The sequence below is a fragment of the Neovison vison genome, chromosome 6 (genome assembly GCF_020171115.1).
Source record: "Neovison vison isolate M4711 chromosome 6, ASM_NN_V1, whole genome shotgun sequence".
Lineage (NCBI taxonomy): Eukaryota > Metazoa > Chordata > Mammalia > Carnivora > Mustelidae > Neogale > Neogale vison.
The window spans coordinates 211,313,345-211,330,699 of NC_058096.1; the positions used below are offsets into that span (position 1 = coordinate 211,313,345).

At 39.1% G+C, this 17,355-nt stretch overlaps 1 protein-coding gene across 1 annotated transcript; it reads left to right on the forward strand.

The window, feature by feature from the left end:
* The first annotated feature begins 11,466 nt into the window (after nucleotides 1-11,466).
* LOC122910706 (olfactory receptor-like protein OLF4) lies at nucleotides 11,467-12,414 on the forward strand. Its single transcript, XM_044255322.1, has one exon. The coding sequence runs from the start codon at nucleotides 11,467-11,469 to the stop codon at nucleotides 12,412-12,414; it is 948 nt and encodes a 315-aa protein (XP_044111257.1).
* The last annotated feature ends 4,941 nt before the right edge of the window (nucleotides 12,415-17,355 follow it).

The following is a 17,355-nucleotide window of genomic DNA, read 5'->3' on the forward strand; positions in this document are numbered from 1 at the left end:
TAATTTTTGCCATTCTGACTGGTGTAAGGTGGTATCTCATTGTGGTTTTGATCTATAGTTGCCTGGTGAGAAGTGATGGGGAGCATTTATTCATGTGTCTATTGACCACACGTATGTGCTCTTTGGAGAAATGTCTGTTCATGTCTTCTGCCCATTTCTTGACTGGACCATTTGTTTTTTGGATGTTGAGTTTGAGAAGTTCTTTATAGATCTTGAATACCTTGCTTTTCTCTGATATGACATTGCAAATATCTTCTCCCATTCAATAGGTTTCCTTTTAGTTTTGTTGATTGATTTTTGTTGATTCCTTTTAGTTTTGCTGTGCAGAAGTTTTTTTTATCTTGATGAAGTCCCAAAAGTTCATTTTCCTTTTGCTTCCCTTGCCTTTCAGAGACATGTCTTGAAAGAAGTTGCTGTGGCTGAGGTAGAAGAGGTTACTGTGTATGTTCTTCTCTAGGATTTTGATGGATTCCTATCTCACATATGATCCTTCAACCATTTTGAGTTTAATTAACTCCCTTTATTAAGCTTCTGCTCTGTCTGATACACACAGAGTTTCCCCTTTGTCAATTACATGGCTTCCTATGATTCACGAACACTGGATCACAAATGCCTAGTAAATTCTGTATCTTAGCTGGGGCAATTAGGATTCTTAAAACTAATTTCATTTCAAATGAAACTATTTTATTTGAAATGAATTATGACATGCCAAGTAAATTATGCCTAGATTTCCCAGGAGAATAACCCTGATCTGTATTCCTCATATTTAAGAAACTATGTGTGGCCACTGAGCCCTCACATAACTTTGTTGTAGAGGAATATATAAAACCTCAATTTTCACCTAGAGTCTGTCAGTTCTTTTACATCAATACCCTCACACCTCTTCCTGATAATGTGGACTCTAACCTCCTTCCCTTTAAGTCTCAGGCTACAGACAAGGATGCTCAGGCTAGGAAAGCCTAGTTACTTCCCTGTATTCCTGTGCATGTGGACATTCCCACAGAGACTTCCCTGACCAAAGCCTCTGCTATGGCTGAACCAGCCCTTAGGTTCTTACTGTGATTTCAAGACACACCTCAGCAAAACCCATCTGGGAAGTCTAACAAAACCAGGTATATTTTTAACAGGTCCTGGAGGGCAGAGGGGATGCCCAAAGGCCATTCAGGGAGGTCTCAGAAGGAAAGAGAAGCATTGAGAGGGAGGGAAAGAAATTGCTGCTGAAGGATATGCACTTATCCAGGTCCATGGCCAGAATGGTAGGGGACTGTATGATCAGGATTTACTGGTAAATTTTATATGAGTAGAATTTAGCTGCTGAAAGGGAAAGCAGAGTCACTCATGTGTCAGTATGGAGGTTACCCAAGGCTTTCTGAAGAGGTATTTCATGACTGGGGCAGCCTGAGTGTTTCTCTGATAATTGTGTCCCATACCTCACTGTGTTTACTCCACATGGTTGTCTCTGAAATAACCATAAACTTAATATGAGGCACTTACTCTACAGACATGCTACTGTGTCCTAATGAGTCTCCTGTTTTTACTTGGTGATTCAGCTTAGTGTCCAGAAAACCTACCATAGCCCCTGCAAACACTGATTAGCAGACATATATCTCCCAATGGAGACTACATGGAAAAGACAAATTTGAATAAATACATGAACCTGTTATGTTCTTAATGTCATGGTGATCATAACTATGATGAAATAAAATTTCAAAATACTCATTTTGTTACTACTCAAATATTTCCTTTTTCTTTTTTGCATTTTTTATATCACAGTTCATGCTGTGCATCTATTTTTTGAAACATGGAACATCGGTGTCTGCAAAGGGTTTATTCATTGACATGAAGGATTTCTTAGTGTCTTGTATGTTTTATCACCAAGTGATCTTCCTGTTTCTACATGAATATTTCAACTTCTCCCTGATAATATGATTCTCTTTATGGTTACATGGGATAACTCCCTTTTCCATTTGCCACAAATGCTAAGGGATCTTAGTATCATCTATTTCATAATTCCTTCCTGCTCAGAAATCTCTTCCACTTGTGTGATCAGAGGATGCTTCACAGGACAGCTGGATGTCCTGCCCATCATGTAGTTCAGGGTCACCAGTTCTTCTGCACAAAAGTTAAATGTGTATATCATTCAAACTCTTCCAGTGACCCTGAAGGAAGCCCACATACAGTCACTTATTCATAAAGTCACTGGAAATAAACTTCAGTAATAGGATGATCACAACCGCTCTCCTCATTTGTCAGATCATGGACCACAAATAAAGAGCAGCACATGCTCTAGTTGCCTCACGTGTGTTCACTTGGATTATTATGTCAGTCAGCACTTGCTGTGTAACAGGCTGTCCTTTTCAAAGGGAAGAGCAACTGATGGAAGCTCATGTAACACAACAGTCAAGAGAGAATTGTTGAGCCATTTCATAATAGAAGAAGATGCTTTTATTATAGCATAAGAATAAGACCCATGGACAGAAAGAGCTGCACTGGGATTGTGAGGAGAGACTGGTTACTTCCTTTTAAATTTGTGGAGGAAAGGGTGATAGAGATAACATAAGTTTCTAAGGAATTTCTGTATGCTGAATGTGAGATTTACAGGACCTTGAGGTCTTACTCTTGAAAGCTAAGGTTGTTTTAGTCTCTAATGAAACACCAATATTAAGGCAGCCATGAGTTGTTGGGGTGATGTCACACTCTGAATGTCTAAATGATTCCTCAGGGGCTGAAGATTGTAAGGAGATGGGCTCTTGCACTTATTCTCATCATCAGTAATATCTTTACAGTCAAGTGACATTATACTCTGGAAGCATTTCTGATCTCTACTGAGATGCTCATGAATCTGTGGTCAGTAGCATATCTCTACAGTACATTACTAAGGCTCACCCAAGATGTGGTGTGGCCTGAGTGCTCTTCTGTCTCAGACAATCCATGGTCTTATTACTACATTTCTATATGTAGGTTATTCTTCTATTAACAATTTAAATATACTTATATGAATTATTTGAATTTGAATATCTCCCCACTGTTCCCACTTCAGTAATTAAAACTTGCTTTCCTTCCTTGTTAGAAGAGCTATCTTACAAAACTTCAGTGGAGAGTCAGGTACCTGTGCTCTATATCATACCCTTATCCATGTGCCATAGATATTTTTTGACTTATCCAACTATGGAATATAATTACATACAGTAAACTGCATATTTAAAGTGTAGAAGTTGATGAATTGAAGGAGCTATCCCCAAATGAGGAGCACATAGTCCAAGTTTCCATTTATGTATAATTAAGACTTTTACATAAACTTTAACTGCTTTGTTAAGTAATCATTAAAAATTTCAAGCCCCTGAGCCTCTGTCCTTATTTCTTTTTTTCCTTTTTTTTGTCTTTATTTCTGAAGGCAATGTGGAATGCCAAATATGGATTCATATGACCATTGTAAGAAAAGAATGAAATTTGTGGAAATTAATTTTTTATACTCCAAAGAAAACAGCCAAGTGTAGTGATTATGGAAAGAATGAATTCTGAATCAACATGAAATAGAAGGATGCAGAAATATAGACATAAAATTATAAATTACAGTGCTGACCTTAATTTGAACCACAAATTTCTTTCCTATGTCACTGTCTCAAAGGCCTAGTAGTCAGGCCACATGTTCATTTAAGCCTGGAGGCATTTACTGAACCAGCATATAGGGCAGAATATCTCCAAATAGTTTTAGTTTTTTATCTACTTAACTGTGGGTTCTGTATTGCAATTTGCCCTTATCCAAGGGAAGATACAAGTGAATTGGAAGACTTAAAATCACTATTCTCAAACAATTTTATTGACTATGTTCATATGTGAGTCCTCCTGCTTCTGTAAAACATCCCCACAGTAGTTACTTAAAACAAACACATACGTGCTCTTACAGTTCTGGAGTAAAAAGCTTGGAAGGAGTCTCATCGGGCTAATAGCAAGATGTCTGCAGGGCTGAGTTCATTCTAGAGGAGAATCTGTTCCCTTTCCAATTCCAGTTGCTCTTGCTGGCCACCTGCATTCCTGGGCTCTCGTTCTTCCTTTTCCTTCAGAGCCAACAGGGCAGCATTTTCAATCTCTCCCTAACACAAAGTCTTTTATACCCTTCCTGAACATTCAGAGGACTGTTGTGATGACCTTGGTCCCACCTGGACAATCATAACTAATCTCCTTATCTTTTTTTTTTAAGATTTTATTTATTTATTTATCAGAGAGAGAGGGAGAGAGAGCGAGCACAGGAGGACAGAATGGCAGGCAGAGGTAGAGGGAGAAGCAGGCTCCCTGCCGAGCAAGGAGCCCGATGCAGGACTCGATCCCAGGATGCCGGGATCATGACCTGAGCTGAAGGCAGCTGCTCAACCAACTGAGCCACCCAGGCGTCCTTATCTTAATGGCAGACTGATTATCAACCTTGTTCAATCTGCTACCTTGACTCTTCTGTGTTATAACAAGTAATACATGAAAGTCAGTGGACATCAGGATGTGGACATATCTGGGAGGGCATTATCCTTCATACTACAAAGTGTTTTTCATATGTGTATTACTTTGATCACTTACAAAAACAATAAACATGGACTTTACACAGCCTGAAGAATGAGTGAATATAGGGTCCGTCATAATTTCATGCAATGACCATATATGGTGCAGAAGACTTAAAACTCCCTACACCTATCTTTAACACAGGATCACAGCCTTGCTAATGAATAGTTATCTGTATTCCAGGATCCACACATCAACATCGCCTGGAAGCTTGCTGGAAATACAGAATCTCTGAGCACCCTGGAACTATGATAAGATCCCGAATATTTAGTGGGATCTGTGTGGATTCACAGGCACACTGAAGTTGGAGAGATGCTAGTCTCTCCAGATGCTAGACCTCATCCAGATGCTAGTCTGGATGGGTTTCTCAGGTTTTATGGTTGATATTTGTGGCAAGATAATAATATTTTGGGGTGCTTTCTTTTGGATTGTGAGTGTTCAGCAGCATCCCTTCAGAAATTGCCAGACATGCCCAGGGATAAATTCATTTCTGGTTGAGAAACTGCCTGAGAGCTTGAAAGCTAGAAGCATCCTGCAGAATGACACTCCAGGCCCACAACATACCCATCTATTCAAGGTGGACAGGTCACTAGACAGCATCAAGCACCATTTTGGCAACATAGATTGGAGATCATAGTGTACTTGCTCAGTGATGATATTTTAATAAAAATTATTATGGACATTGGGGAGGGTATGTGCTATGATGAGTGCTGTGAAACGTGTAAGCCTGATGATTCATGGACCTGTACACCTGGGGCAAATAATACATTTTATTTAATAAAAAATAATTAAATTTAAAATATTAAATCAAACAATCCCTATAAGATGCAAGCTCACATTATACCACATAAAATGATCTAAACATGTCTGTTATTATTATAACCATTTTATGACAAAGGACTAAGTGATAGCCCTTTACTTGTGTAAAGTAAGAAAATCCTAATTGTAACAGCAAATGTGTCTTAAAGCCAATGTGTGTACTGGCCAAAGTTTATTATCAGAAGAGCCCTCTCCTCTGCCTTATTGAAAAGAATAACAAACTGTGTCTGGAGATAACAGGGCTGAGTCCCCAAAACATATCAGTGCTTTGAAGATAAAGAGACCTAATCCAAGTGGACACTGGGTCATAGACTTGGAGAAAATTGTAACTTGAAGCTGAGGTGAGATGCTAGAAGATTCACATATCAGGAAGGGGGAAAGTTCGGGGAAAGACACTAGAAAAGAAAAGAAAAACTGATTTTACATGACCTCTAACCTAGTCTTTTGGGAACTGAGGTTCATTGGAAAAATAACCTTTCTGTCCAGAGGACTTTTCCACTTGGGAATCATATGCTTAGAGTTTGGAGTCATGAGAGGGAAGTGTGCCTAATGAGCACACACAGGAAGTTGTAAATACCTTCTCGTCTCCAGTCCCTCAGTCCTGGCAACTTTGGACAGGAAGGACCATGCTTCTTGTCTATTTGTTACAAGTCCTTATTCTGGCTGGAGGCCAATGTTTCATTCCTTCCTGCTGCCTCAGCTGAGGACAGAGCTTGGGTCCCTATCATCTGTCATCCAGGGAGGAATTCAGACTTCCACAAGGACACCTTCCTGTCACACAGCCCAACCAGGTGAGTCCAGCATCCCAGAGATCTCTGGATGACAGGGTCAGAGAGAATGGAAGCCAAGAACGTTGACCCATCACCATGTGAGAGCCAATTCGACTTAGCCCAGAACAACTGATCACTGTATTTGTCTGTTTGTTTGATTAAGTAATTAATATATTACTAGCATGAATGTCAATTTCACAGAGTGACTTCTTCTCACACTTTTGAAGGTCTTTCATATTTGCTATTATTAAACCGCTAATATAGCAATGCTAGAAAAAGTATAAAAGTACACTTTATTTAGTGTAAAAGTTACACTAAATGTGTGGTTCTAACTGGGTTTGATTTTGTCCCCTAGGGGTTATTGATCCCTGCCTGGAGCCAGCTTTGCCTATCACACTGGAGAAGGGTTCCTGGAGACAGGAATATCTAAACATCCTACAATGCACAGGACACACCCTACCCCTGGGCATACTCTGAGCAAAATGTCCATATGCAGGGACAGAGAAATCCTGAGGTAAATAATATCACTATTTGGATCACAGCTATCTTCAGGTTCTGCCTTCAACCTTGTAACACTTACTTCCTGCTAGCAAATTCACAGTAACCCCTTAGCTACCAGTTTAAAAGTTTTAACCACAGTGGTACCTGGGTGGCTCAGATGGTTAAGCATCTGCCTTCAAGCCAGGTAATGATCTCTAGGTCCTGGGATCCAGCACCACAGAGGGCTTTCAGCTCAGCAGACAGTCAGCTTCTCCCTTTTGCTCTGCCTGTCCACAGGCTTATTCTTTCTCTGTCTCTTAGATGAATAAATGAGATCTTTAAAATAAAATTAGTTTCAACCACAAACAATGCAACAGCTCTATAATTATTTTCCCCACAGGCTACTACTGGTGATAGAGATGTTTCTTGTTTTCTTTTTTTTTTTCCCAATTTATTTATTTTCAGAAAAACAGTATTCATTATTTTTTCACCACACCCAGTGCTCCATGCAAGCTGTGCCCTCTATAATACCCACCACCTGGTACCCCAACCTCCCACCCCCCCGCCACTTCAAACCCCTCAGACTGTTTTTCAGAGTCCATAGTCTCTCATGGTTCACCTCCCCTTCCAATTTACCCAAATTCCCTACTACTCTCTAACGCCCCTTGTCCTCCATGCTATTGGTTATGCTCCACAAATGAGTGAAACCATATGATAATTGACTCTCTCTGCTTGACTGATTTCACTCAGCATAATCTCTTCCAGTCCCGTCCATGTTGCTACAAAAGTTGGATATTCGTCCTTTCTGATGGAGGCATAATACTCCATAGTGTATATGGACCACATCTTCCTTATCCATTCATCCGTTGAAGGGCATCTTGGTTCTTTCCATAGTTTGGCGACTGTGGCCATTGCTGCTATAAACATTGGGGTACAGATGGCCCTTCTTTTCACGACATCTGTATCTTTGGGGTAAATACCCAGGAGTGCAATTGCAGGGTCGTAGGGAAGCTCTATTTTTAATTTCTTGAGGAATCTCCACACTGTTCTCCAAAGAGGCTGCACCAACTTGCATTCCCACCAACAGTGTAAGAGGGTTCCCCTTTCTCCACATCCTCTCCAACACATGTTGTTTCCTGTTTTGTTAATTTTGGCCATTCTAACTGGTGTAAGGTGATATCTCAATGTGGTTTTAATTTGAATCTCCCTGAGGGCTAATGATGATGAGCATTTTTTCATGTGTCTGATAGCCATTTGTATTTCTTGATTGGAGAAGTGTCTGTTCATATCTTCTGCCCATTTTTTGATGTGTTTGTCTGTTTCGTGTGGGTTGAGTTTGAGGAGTTCATTATAGATCCTGGATATCAACCTTTTGTCTGTACTGTCATTTGCAAATATCTTCTCCCATTCCGTGGGTTGCCTCTTTGTTTTTTTGACTGTTTCCTTTGCTGTGCAGAAGCTTTTGATTTTGATGAAGTCCCAGAAGTCTATTTTCGCTTTTGTTTCCTTTGCCTTTGGAGATGTATCTTGAAAGAAGTTGCTGTGGCTGATATCGAAGAGATTACTGCCTATGTTCTCCTCTAAGATTCTGATAGATTCCTGTCTCACGTTGAGGTCTTTTATCCATTTTGAGTTGATCTTTGTGTACGGTGTAAGAGAATGGTCGAGTTTCATTCTTCTACATATAGCTGTCCAGTTTTCCCAGCACCATTTATTGAAGAGACTGTCTTTTTTCCACTGTATATTTTTTCCTGTTTTGTCAAAGATTAATTGACCATAGAGTTGAGGGTCCATATCAGGGCTCTCTACTCTGTTCCACTGGTCTATGTGTCTGTTTTTATGCCAGTACCATGCTGTCTTGGTGATCACAGCTTTGTAATAAAGCTTGAAATCAGGTAAGGTGATGCCGCCAGCTTTATTTTTGTTTTTCAACGTTTCCTTAGCGATTCGGGGTCTCTTCTGATTCCATACAAATTTTTGGATTATTTGCTCCAGCTCTTTGAAGAATGCCGGTGGAATTTTGATCGGAATGGCATTAAAAGTATAGATTGCTCTAGGCAGTATAGACATTTTAACAATGTTTATTCTTCCGATCCAAGAGCATGGAATGGTCTTCCATCTTTTTGTGTCTTCTTCAATTTCTTTCATGAGTGTTCTATAGTTCCTCAAGTATAGATCCTTTCCCTCTTTAGTTAGGTTTATTCCCAGGTATCTTATGGTTCTTGGTGCTATAGTAAATGGAATCGATTCTCTAATTTGTTTCTTGTTTTCTTAAAGTGTCCTTCGGGTTCAGCAAATCTGATAGCTATCTGATTGGCCTTTATCATTAGATGCCCATAAGTTATTCTCTCTGTGTGTTTTTATTTTTAAAACATTATCAGCATTTCAAATTATTTCCTCTGATCATTGTTTCTCAATTGACATTTGGAACATATTTTGACCATTAAATCTTTACATTTTATGTAAATATGTCTACCTTCCTAATTCTGAATTTCTTGCTTTATTTAGTGGTGTTGCCCATCTGTAACTTTTACATGTAGTTTTATTGATGTTCTACTGTATTGTTTGGTTACACTTACCCTGAGGTCATAAGCCCTGTATGTTTTTGTAAGGTCTGAGGGAAGGGACAGATTTCATATTTTTCCAGACAGATACCCTTTATGCCATCATTTACTGAGAAATTCAACCTTTTCCAAGAGAACTAAAATACAACCTCACCATGTGGTAAATGTCCTTATACATTGAGACCTGATTTCTAACTCATTTAACAAGTAAATACTGAGCATTCTAGGAACATTATATATTATATTCTTTTGTGTCTAGTACTTCTACAGTTTAATTATTAACCCATATTGACATCATTAATTATTGCTATTTTATATTCATTTAGTTCATTTTGGTTTTTCATGCAGTTTTGCCTGGAACAGGTGTTTTGAAATGGCTCAGTTTACATTTTAACCTGGTTTTGTGATCCCTTCATTCTGTTCATTCTATACCTATCCACATTCAAAGGGATTTTTACATTAAACACATATATTCACAAAACTTGGTGAAAAAAAAATAAACGAACAAAGAAGGTGAAGTCCTTGCACTTTTGAATCATGAACCCTCACAATGAGGACACGGCACAATGAAATAAATGTGTGTATGAAATGATATCCACAGACAAAATGATGTGAAGAAAATTATTTAGTACAAAAAGATAGAATTGTCATGGTGTGGACAGGAGTGTAGAGCATGGTCTATGGACCCCTTTGCACATTGGGTGAAATCCAGAATGAGGATTAGAGTGTGCCCACTGGGTTCATAAAAGAGAGATCTATACCCAAATCTCAAGAATATCAATAAAATATGCCATATAGAGAAGGGAGAAGGGACTGACCTCATCCCCTATCAGACCACATAGAAATGAATTGGCCACAAATGATGCAGGAGACTATGGACTCAGAAAAACAATCTGAGGGATTTGAAGTGGCGGGGGGTGGGTGGGAGGTCGGGGTACCAGGTGGTGGGTATTATAGAGGGCACAGATTGCATGGAGCACTGGGTGTGGTGAAAAAATAATGATACTGTTATGCTGAAAATAAATAAATGAAAAAAATTAAAAAAAATAAGCCTTCTGTGCTTGATGTGAAAGTGCTCAACTTTTGTTGTGTTACGTACACTTCCTTTTGTGAAGTGTTTGTTTAACCCATTGCTCAATTTTGAGAATATATATATATAGGCATATATTTTAATATTTAAATATATTATTTATCCATAGGAGGTTTAAGAATTGGCAGCTTTTCATTTTGTAGGGGAAAGGTCACTCATCTGGCCTATGTGGGTTAGATCCATTCCTGGCACAATCAAGATGGCAGGGGCAGAGAAAGACAAGGGAATAACACGGCCAGGAAAGGATGGTGGGGGGTGAGTGTGTGTGTGTGTGTCTTGTAGAGTGTGAGCAGTCCCCACAACAAGGTGCCAGGACTGACAACTCCCAAGGTGACACCCACAGAGGCCAGAATTCAATCAAGAGAGTCCACTAAGAAGGCGATTTGGTTCAATTCATGAGATGCCTTTGCAACACGAGGAATACAGTGGGAGAGGCAGTGTGGACAAGGAGGCCCCTGTGCCTTGAGGCTTCAGAGTTAGCAGAGAGGTCACTTCTCTCCTCAGTGTGTCTGACGACTTTTCTCCACAGGCTCTCTCCTGCTCATTCCCTTGTAGCACTGGCTTTGCTTTTTTGATTTGAGCATTGGAAAGAAGTACCTTACTTGAGGCCTTTGCCCTCATCATTTCCTCTGCTGGGCACACACTTACCCCATAATTCTTGATCTGCCTCCAACTCTTACTTCAGATTTTTGTTCCAATGTCACCTTTTTCACAGAATTGGTTTACATACCCAAGAAAATAGCATGCCCTATTCACTCTGCTTTATCCTTGTTTTCCTTTTCTTCATACGATCTGCCACCCTCTGAAATGCTATTTATTTTCTTATTTGTTAATGTATTCCTTCTCCATTATTGAGTGATAGGGAATTTTGTTTTTTAGCACCCTATACTCATCACCTAGAAAATGTCTAAATCACGGCCAGGATGTAATTTGCATTTCTGGGATTTGGAAATTTTTTTTTTAATTAAAAGTGTGGAATACATGGCCTTTTGTCAATTAAGTGACTGAAACAAAAATCCCATAACTATTGTAGTACAGGGGATCCCCTGAATTGGATCATATCTATGTACAAAATATTAAAATGAACATTTAGACTACAAAATTAAAGGTAGCATTTTAATGCTGTGAGTAATACAACTATGTGAAAATTAATCATGCTATTTGCCTCTATCCTTGAAGTCACCTCCACCACATGAAACCCAGCAATGATACACAAATTTCAGAGTTTCTTCTTCTGGGATTTTCAGAGGAACCAGAACTGCAACCCCTCATATTTGGGCTTTTCTTCTCCATGTACCTGATCACTGTGTGTGGAAACCTGCTCATCATCCTGGCCATCCACTCTGACTCCCACCTCCACACCCCCATGTACTTCTTCCTGGCCAACCTCTCCTTTGTAGACATCTCTTCCACTTCCACCACTGTCCCTAAGATGCTGATGAATATTCAGACAGAAAGTGAAGTCATAACCTATCCAGGCTGTGTCACACAGATTTATTTTTTCATACTCTTTGCTGTTTTGGATATCTGTCTTCTGTCCATGATGGCCTATGATCGCTATGTGGCCATCTGTCACCCCCTACACTACATGTTCATCATGAACTCTCAGCTCTGTGGACTGCTGGTTCTGATGTCCTGGATCATGTGTATCCTGCATTCCCTGTTACAAACCTTAATGGTGTTGCGGCTATCCTTCTGTACAGAGGTAAAAATCCCCCACTATTTCTGTGAACTCAATCAGATGATCCAACTTGCCTGTTCTGATACCTTTCTTAATAATTTGGTGATGTATTTTGCAGCTGTCTTGCTGGGTGGTGGTCCTTTTGCTGGGATCCTTTACTCTTATTCTAAGATTGTTTCCTCCTTATGTGGAATATCATCAACTCAGGGCAAGTATAAAGCATTTTCCACCTGTGCATCTCACCTTTCTGTTGTCTCCTTATTTTATTGTACAAGCCTAGGAGTGTACCTTAGCTCTGCAGCTACCCAGACCCCCCACGCAAATGCAGTAGCCTCAGTGATGTACACTGTGGTCACACCCATGCTGAACCCCTTCATCTACAGCCTAAGGAACAAAGATGTAAAGAGGGCTCTGAAAATATTCTTTGTGAAGGAGACTCTATGTGGCCAACTGTCATAGGAAAGAACAAGTTCCTAAGGTTGCTTAGGCTTAGCTTCCTGAGCAAAATTTTATTGAACAAGTGTTTTTATTCAGTTCCTAATGCCAACGTAAAATGACTATATTAGTGTTTAAAGCACATTTATCCTCTGACAATTCAAGGGGTCAAAACTCTGAAATGGTTCTCATTGGGCTAAAAAAAAAAATATTTGCAAGATTTGGTTCATTCTGGAAGCTACAGGGAAGAATCTGTTTACCTTTTTATTTCAGAATCATTAAAATAGTGCAAAAAATTCTAAATATATTTCTTATAATTAACAAATGCTTCACAGTAAGGGATGAAATGACAGCTCTAAATTTATAAGTATGAAATTCGTAATCATTTGGCAAATGTGTCAGAAGGTGAGGTATGTCTTGCTCAAGGCATTTTGTTTGGTTGGGGTTTACCTGATTTCAAGCTTTATCACAAAGCTGTTATCACCAAGACAGCATGGTACTGGCATAAAAACAAACACATAGACCAGTGGAACTAAGTAGAGAGCCCAGATATGGACCCTCAACTCTATGGTAAATTAATCTTCGACAAAACAGGAAAAAATATACAGTGGAAAAAAGACAGTCTCTTCAATAAATGGTGCTGGGAAAACTGGACAGCTATATGTAGAAGAATGAAACTCAACCATTCTCTTACACTGTACACAAAGATTAACTCAAAATGGATCAAAGACCTCAACGTGAGACAGGAATCCATCAGAATCCTACAGGAGAACATAGGCAGTAATCTCTTTGATATCAGCCACAGCAACTTCTTTCAAGATACATCTCCAAAGGCAAAGGAAACAAAAGCGAAAATAAACTTTTGGGACTTCATCAAAACCAAAAGCTTCTGCACAGCAAAGGAAACAGTCAAAAAAACAAAGAGGCAACCCACGGAATGGGAGAAGATATTTGCAAATGACAGTACAGACAAAAGGTTGATATCCAGGATCTATAATGAGTTCCTCAAACTCAACACACATGAAACAGGTAAACATATCAAAAAATGGGAAGAAGATATGAACAGACACTTCTCCCATCAAGACATACAAATGGCTATCAGACACATGAAAAAATGCTCATCATCACTAGCCATCAGGGAGATTCAAATTAAAACCACATTGAGATATCACCTTACACCAGTTAGAATGGCCAAAATTAACAAAACAGGAAACAACATGTGTTGGAGAGGATGTGGAGAAAGGGGAACCCTCTTCCACTGTTGGTGGGAATGCAAGTTGGTACAGCCTCTTTGGAGAACAGTGTGGAGATTCCTCAAGAAATTAAAAATAGAACTTCCCCTGCAATTGCACTACTGGGTATTTACCCTAAGGATACAGATGTAGTGAAAAGAAGGGCCATCTGTATCCCAATGTTTATAGCAGAAATGCCCACGAGGAAAGAACCAAGATGCCCTTCAACGGACAAATGGATAAGGAAGATGTGGTCCATATACACTATGGAGTATTATGCCTCCATCAGAAAGGACGAATACCCAACTTTTGTAGCAACATGGACGAGACTAGAAGAGATTATGCTGAGTGAAATAAGTCAAGCAGAGCAAGTCAATTATCATATGGTTTCACTTATTTGTGAAGCATAACAAATAGCATGGAGGACAAGGGGCATTAGAGAGGAGAAGGGAATTTGGGTAAATTGGAAGGGGAGGTGAACCATGAGAGACTATGGACTCTGAAAAACAATCTGAGGGGTTTGAAGTGGCGGGTGTGTGGGAGGTTGGGGTACCAGGTGGTGGGTATTATAGAGGGCACAGATTGCATGGAGCACTGGGTGTGGTGCAAAAATAATGAATACTGTTTTTCTGAAAATAAATAAATTGAAAAAATTTAAAAAATAAAAGATAAATTAATTAATTAATTTAAAAAAATTTAAAGTGAATAAATAATAAAATAAAATAAAATAAAATCTTTTTAAAAAGTTTTTCTTTTTTATTTGTCAGAGAAAGAGAGACAGAGCATGCACAAGCAGAGGAAGTGACAGGCAAAGGGAGAAGCAGGCTCCCCACTGAACAAGGAGCCTGACATGGGACTCAATCCCAGTATCCTAGGATCATGACCTGAGCTGGAGAGAGACACCCAACAGACTGAGCCACCCAGGCATCCCTTGCTCAAGGTTTATATAAAAAAGCTTAGTTCTCCTCATTAAAAAGAACATTAAAAAGGAGAACATGGATATTCTATAGTTAGCAGGGCTGCGCGTCCAACACAAGTCAATATTTTGGAGATACAAGGGATCTAATCCAGACACATTGCTCAGTCCTAAACTTTGTGGAATAGTTGAAGTCAGGGTTGGTATAAGATGCTGGAAGGCCCGAACTCTGGGAGCAACAGAGCTCCTGAGCAAGGGGTAATTAATTCTGGATTCACTTGGCTATAATCTGGTCTGTGGGGAAAACACAATGTCCAGGAAAATTTTGCTTCATGTCCACACTAGTATCCCATAGGAAACTCATGTTTTAGAGGTTGGAGGAGCAGGAAGGAACCATGTCTTATGAACAGACAGATGAAACTCTAAATATCTCTTATGTAGCAGTCCTTCTGCCTGTTCTCCCTTAGGCTGGGTGGGACAAGATTGATGTCTCTGGAACCCTAAGCTTGGCTGGAAGACTGATGCCAGCCTCCTTCCTGTCATCTTGTGAGGGGACAGAGTTTAGTCACCATCATCCCGACACAGGAGAAATTCAGACTTTCACATTGAGACCCCTCCTTCAGAGCTGCCATTCAGGTGAGTCCCAGAGCCTATTGGGTCCTGCAGGAAAGGGTCAGACAAAATCCAATTCTGCTGCATTTACCTGAGGTCACCTGACAACCTCCAGCCTAACCCAGAACCTGAGGATCTCTATGCTCAATTGCTTGCCTAATGAACTGATGAGTGGATTCATTGATGATGTTAAAGAAAGAAGTGAATAGTGAGCTCCGAAGAACATAGGTGATTGCTGACAGTGAAGTGAAAGGATGGGAGGCATAAAGTACTTCCAGTAAAAAGAGAACACAACCACTGAGTTTTGCAATTAAACAGAATAAGAATATTAGGTATGAAGGGATGTCCAGTGAAGTCAGGACATTTCTTTTTTGTCTTTAAAATGGGACATATTGGACTCTGTTTCCATACTGATGAGAAAAACCTAGACGAATTTATTTCTTGCAGTAGGACCCTGCAACAGTAATTCACGAGACATACATTTTCACAACATCCCCTGTTCCTCTGGGTATTCACATGAAAAAAAATTATCTAAAAATGAAAACTATATGAAGGAGCTTTGCTTTGAAATGATTTCATTACTATGGGAGATAAATATATTTGTGGATTAGTTATCGTTTTTTCCGTAGAGTACATTGTCTCTATCAGGTCATTGCATTTGTACAGTGGAGTCAGGATGGTTTATTCATTCCTTTGATTGCATGCTTTCACACAAGGAATCAGAAGAGGGGTTTCTATTTGTTTTACCAACTCTATTGTTTGCATTGTGTTCTAGTGTGTATGTATTGACCTATATGTGGGTAATTGTGTTATTAGTAGTATGGGCTAAGATCTGTCACTCAGTATATGGTATTCTCTATATTTCTTTTTTTATATTATCCATCCTGAAACATAGAGCTGTCACTAATATTTTTTACTTGGCAGTACTTGCAATAAACAAAAATGAAATATATGATATTTTGTACATTGAGTACTAATAAATCACCTCTATATGTATTCCCCATTTGCTTTTGCATCTCTGTCATTCCCCATGCATCCTTTTGTCTCTTTATGATGAGATCCATTTCTAAAAGTTGCATCATCTTTGACCATCATCTCTTCTTTACATTTGACTGAAGATTGCATTTACCTTCATAAGCATATTTCAATCAATGTATCTTTATGTAAGAAAAAATGATCACTTAGTGCTTACTCCCAGTTGTAAAGATCATTCACTCATATTCTTTTATTCCAAATCTTAGGAATTTTAATCTGGAATTAGTGACCTATCTTGACAGCACTGAATTATTACTTTATGTCTTTACATACATTAGTTTTAGATTCTCATTGAATTTTGTTTTACACAGTTTCATTCCTCCTGACAATCTTTATTCCTTAAGTTCTTACTTTCTTTAAAAACTTCTCTTCCTGAATGAAATAAGTCAAATAAAGAAGGTCAATTATATGGTTTCACTTACTTAAGGAACATAAGGAATCACATGGAGGACATTACGAGAGGGAAGGGAAAAATGAAGGGGGGTAATCAGAGGGGGAGTCAAACCATGAGAGACTATATACTCTGAGAAATAAACTGAGAGTTTTAGAGGGGAAGGGGTTGGGGAATGGGTTGGCCCAGTGATGTGTATTAAGAAGGGTGCATACTGCATGGAGCATTGGGTATTATACGTAAACAATGAATCTTGGAACACTGAATCAAAATGAATGACATACTGTATGGTGACAAACATACATAATAATACATAAATAAATAAAAAAATAATAAAACCTAAAAACTCTTCCTAGATTATGCACACATACACATTCATACAATGTGTACAAATGGATAAGTAGTATCCTACTCTCATCAAAAATTGTCTTAAGTTTTAGGGCTGTCTTTTTTTCTACCTGTTTCCATTCTTCCTTTTGACTCAATAATACCTCATGAACTTGCCTCCAGTCAACTAAGGTAATGCTGATTTTTTATTTCAGAGTCTGCATAATATCTCATGATGTGACTATGTTACTCACGATTTGAAAGCTTTTCCCATTCTTTCTCAATATATTGCTTTATAAAAATTCTACAAAAATATTTGGAGATTTTTATGTTAAAAACGGGTTCTTCATGAGAGACTATGGACTCTGAAAAACAATCTGAGGGTTTTGAAGGGGCGGGGGTGGTAGCTTGGGGGAACCAGGTGGTGGGTGTTAGGGCACGGATTGCATGGA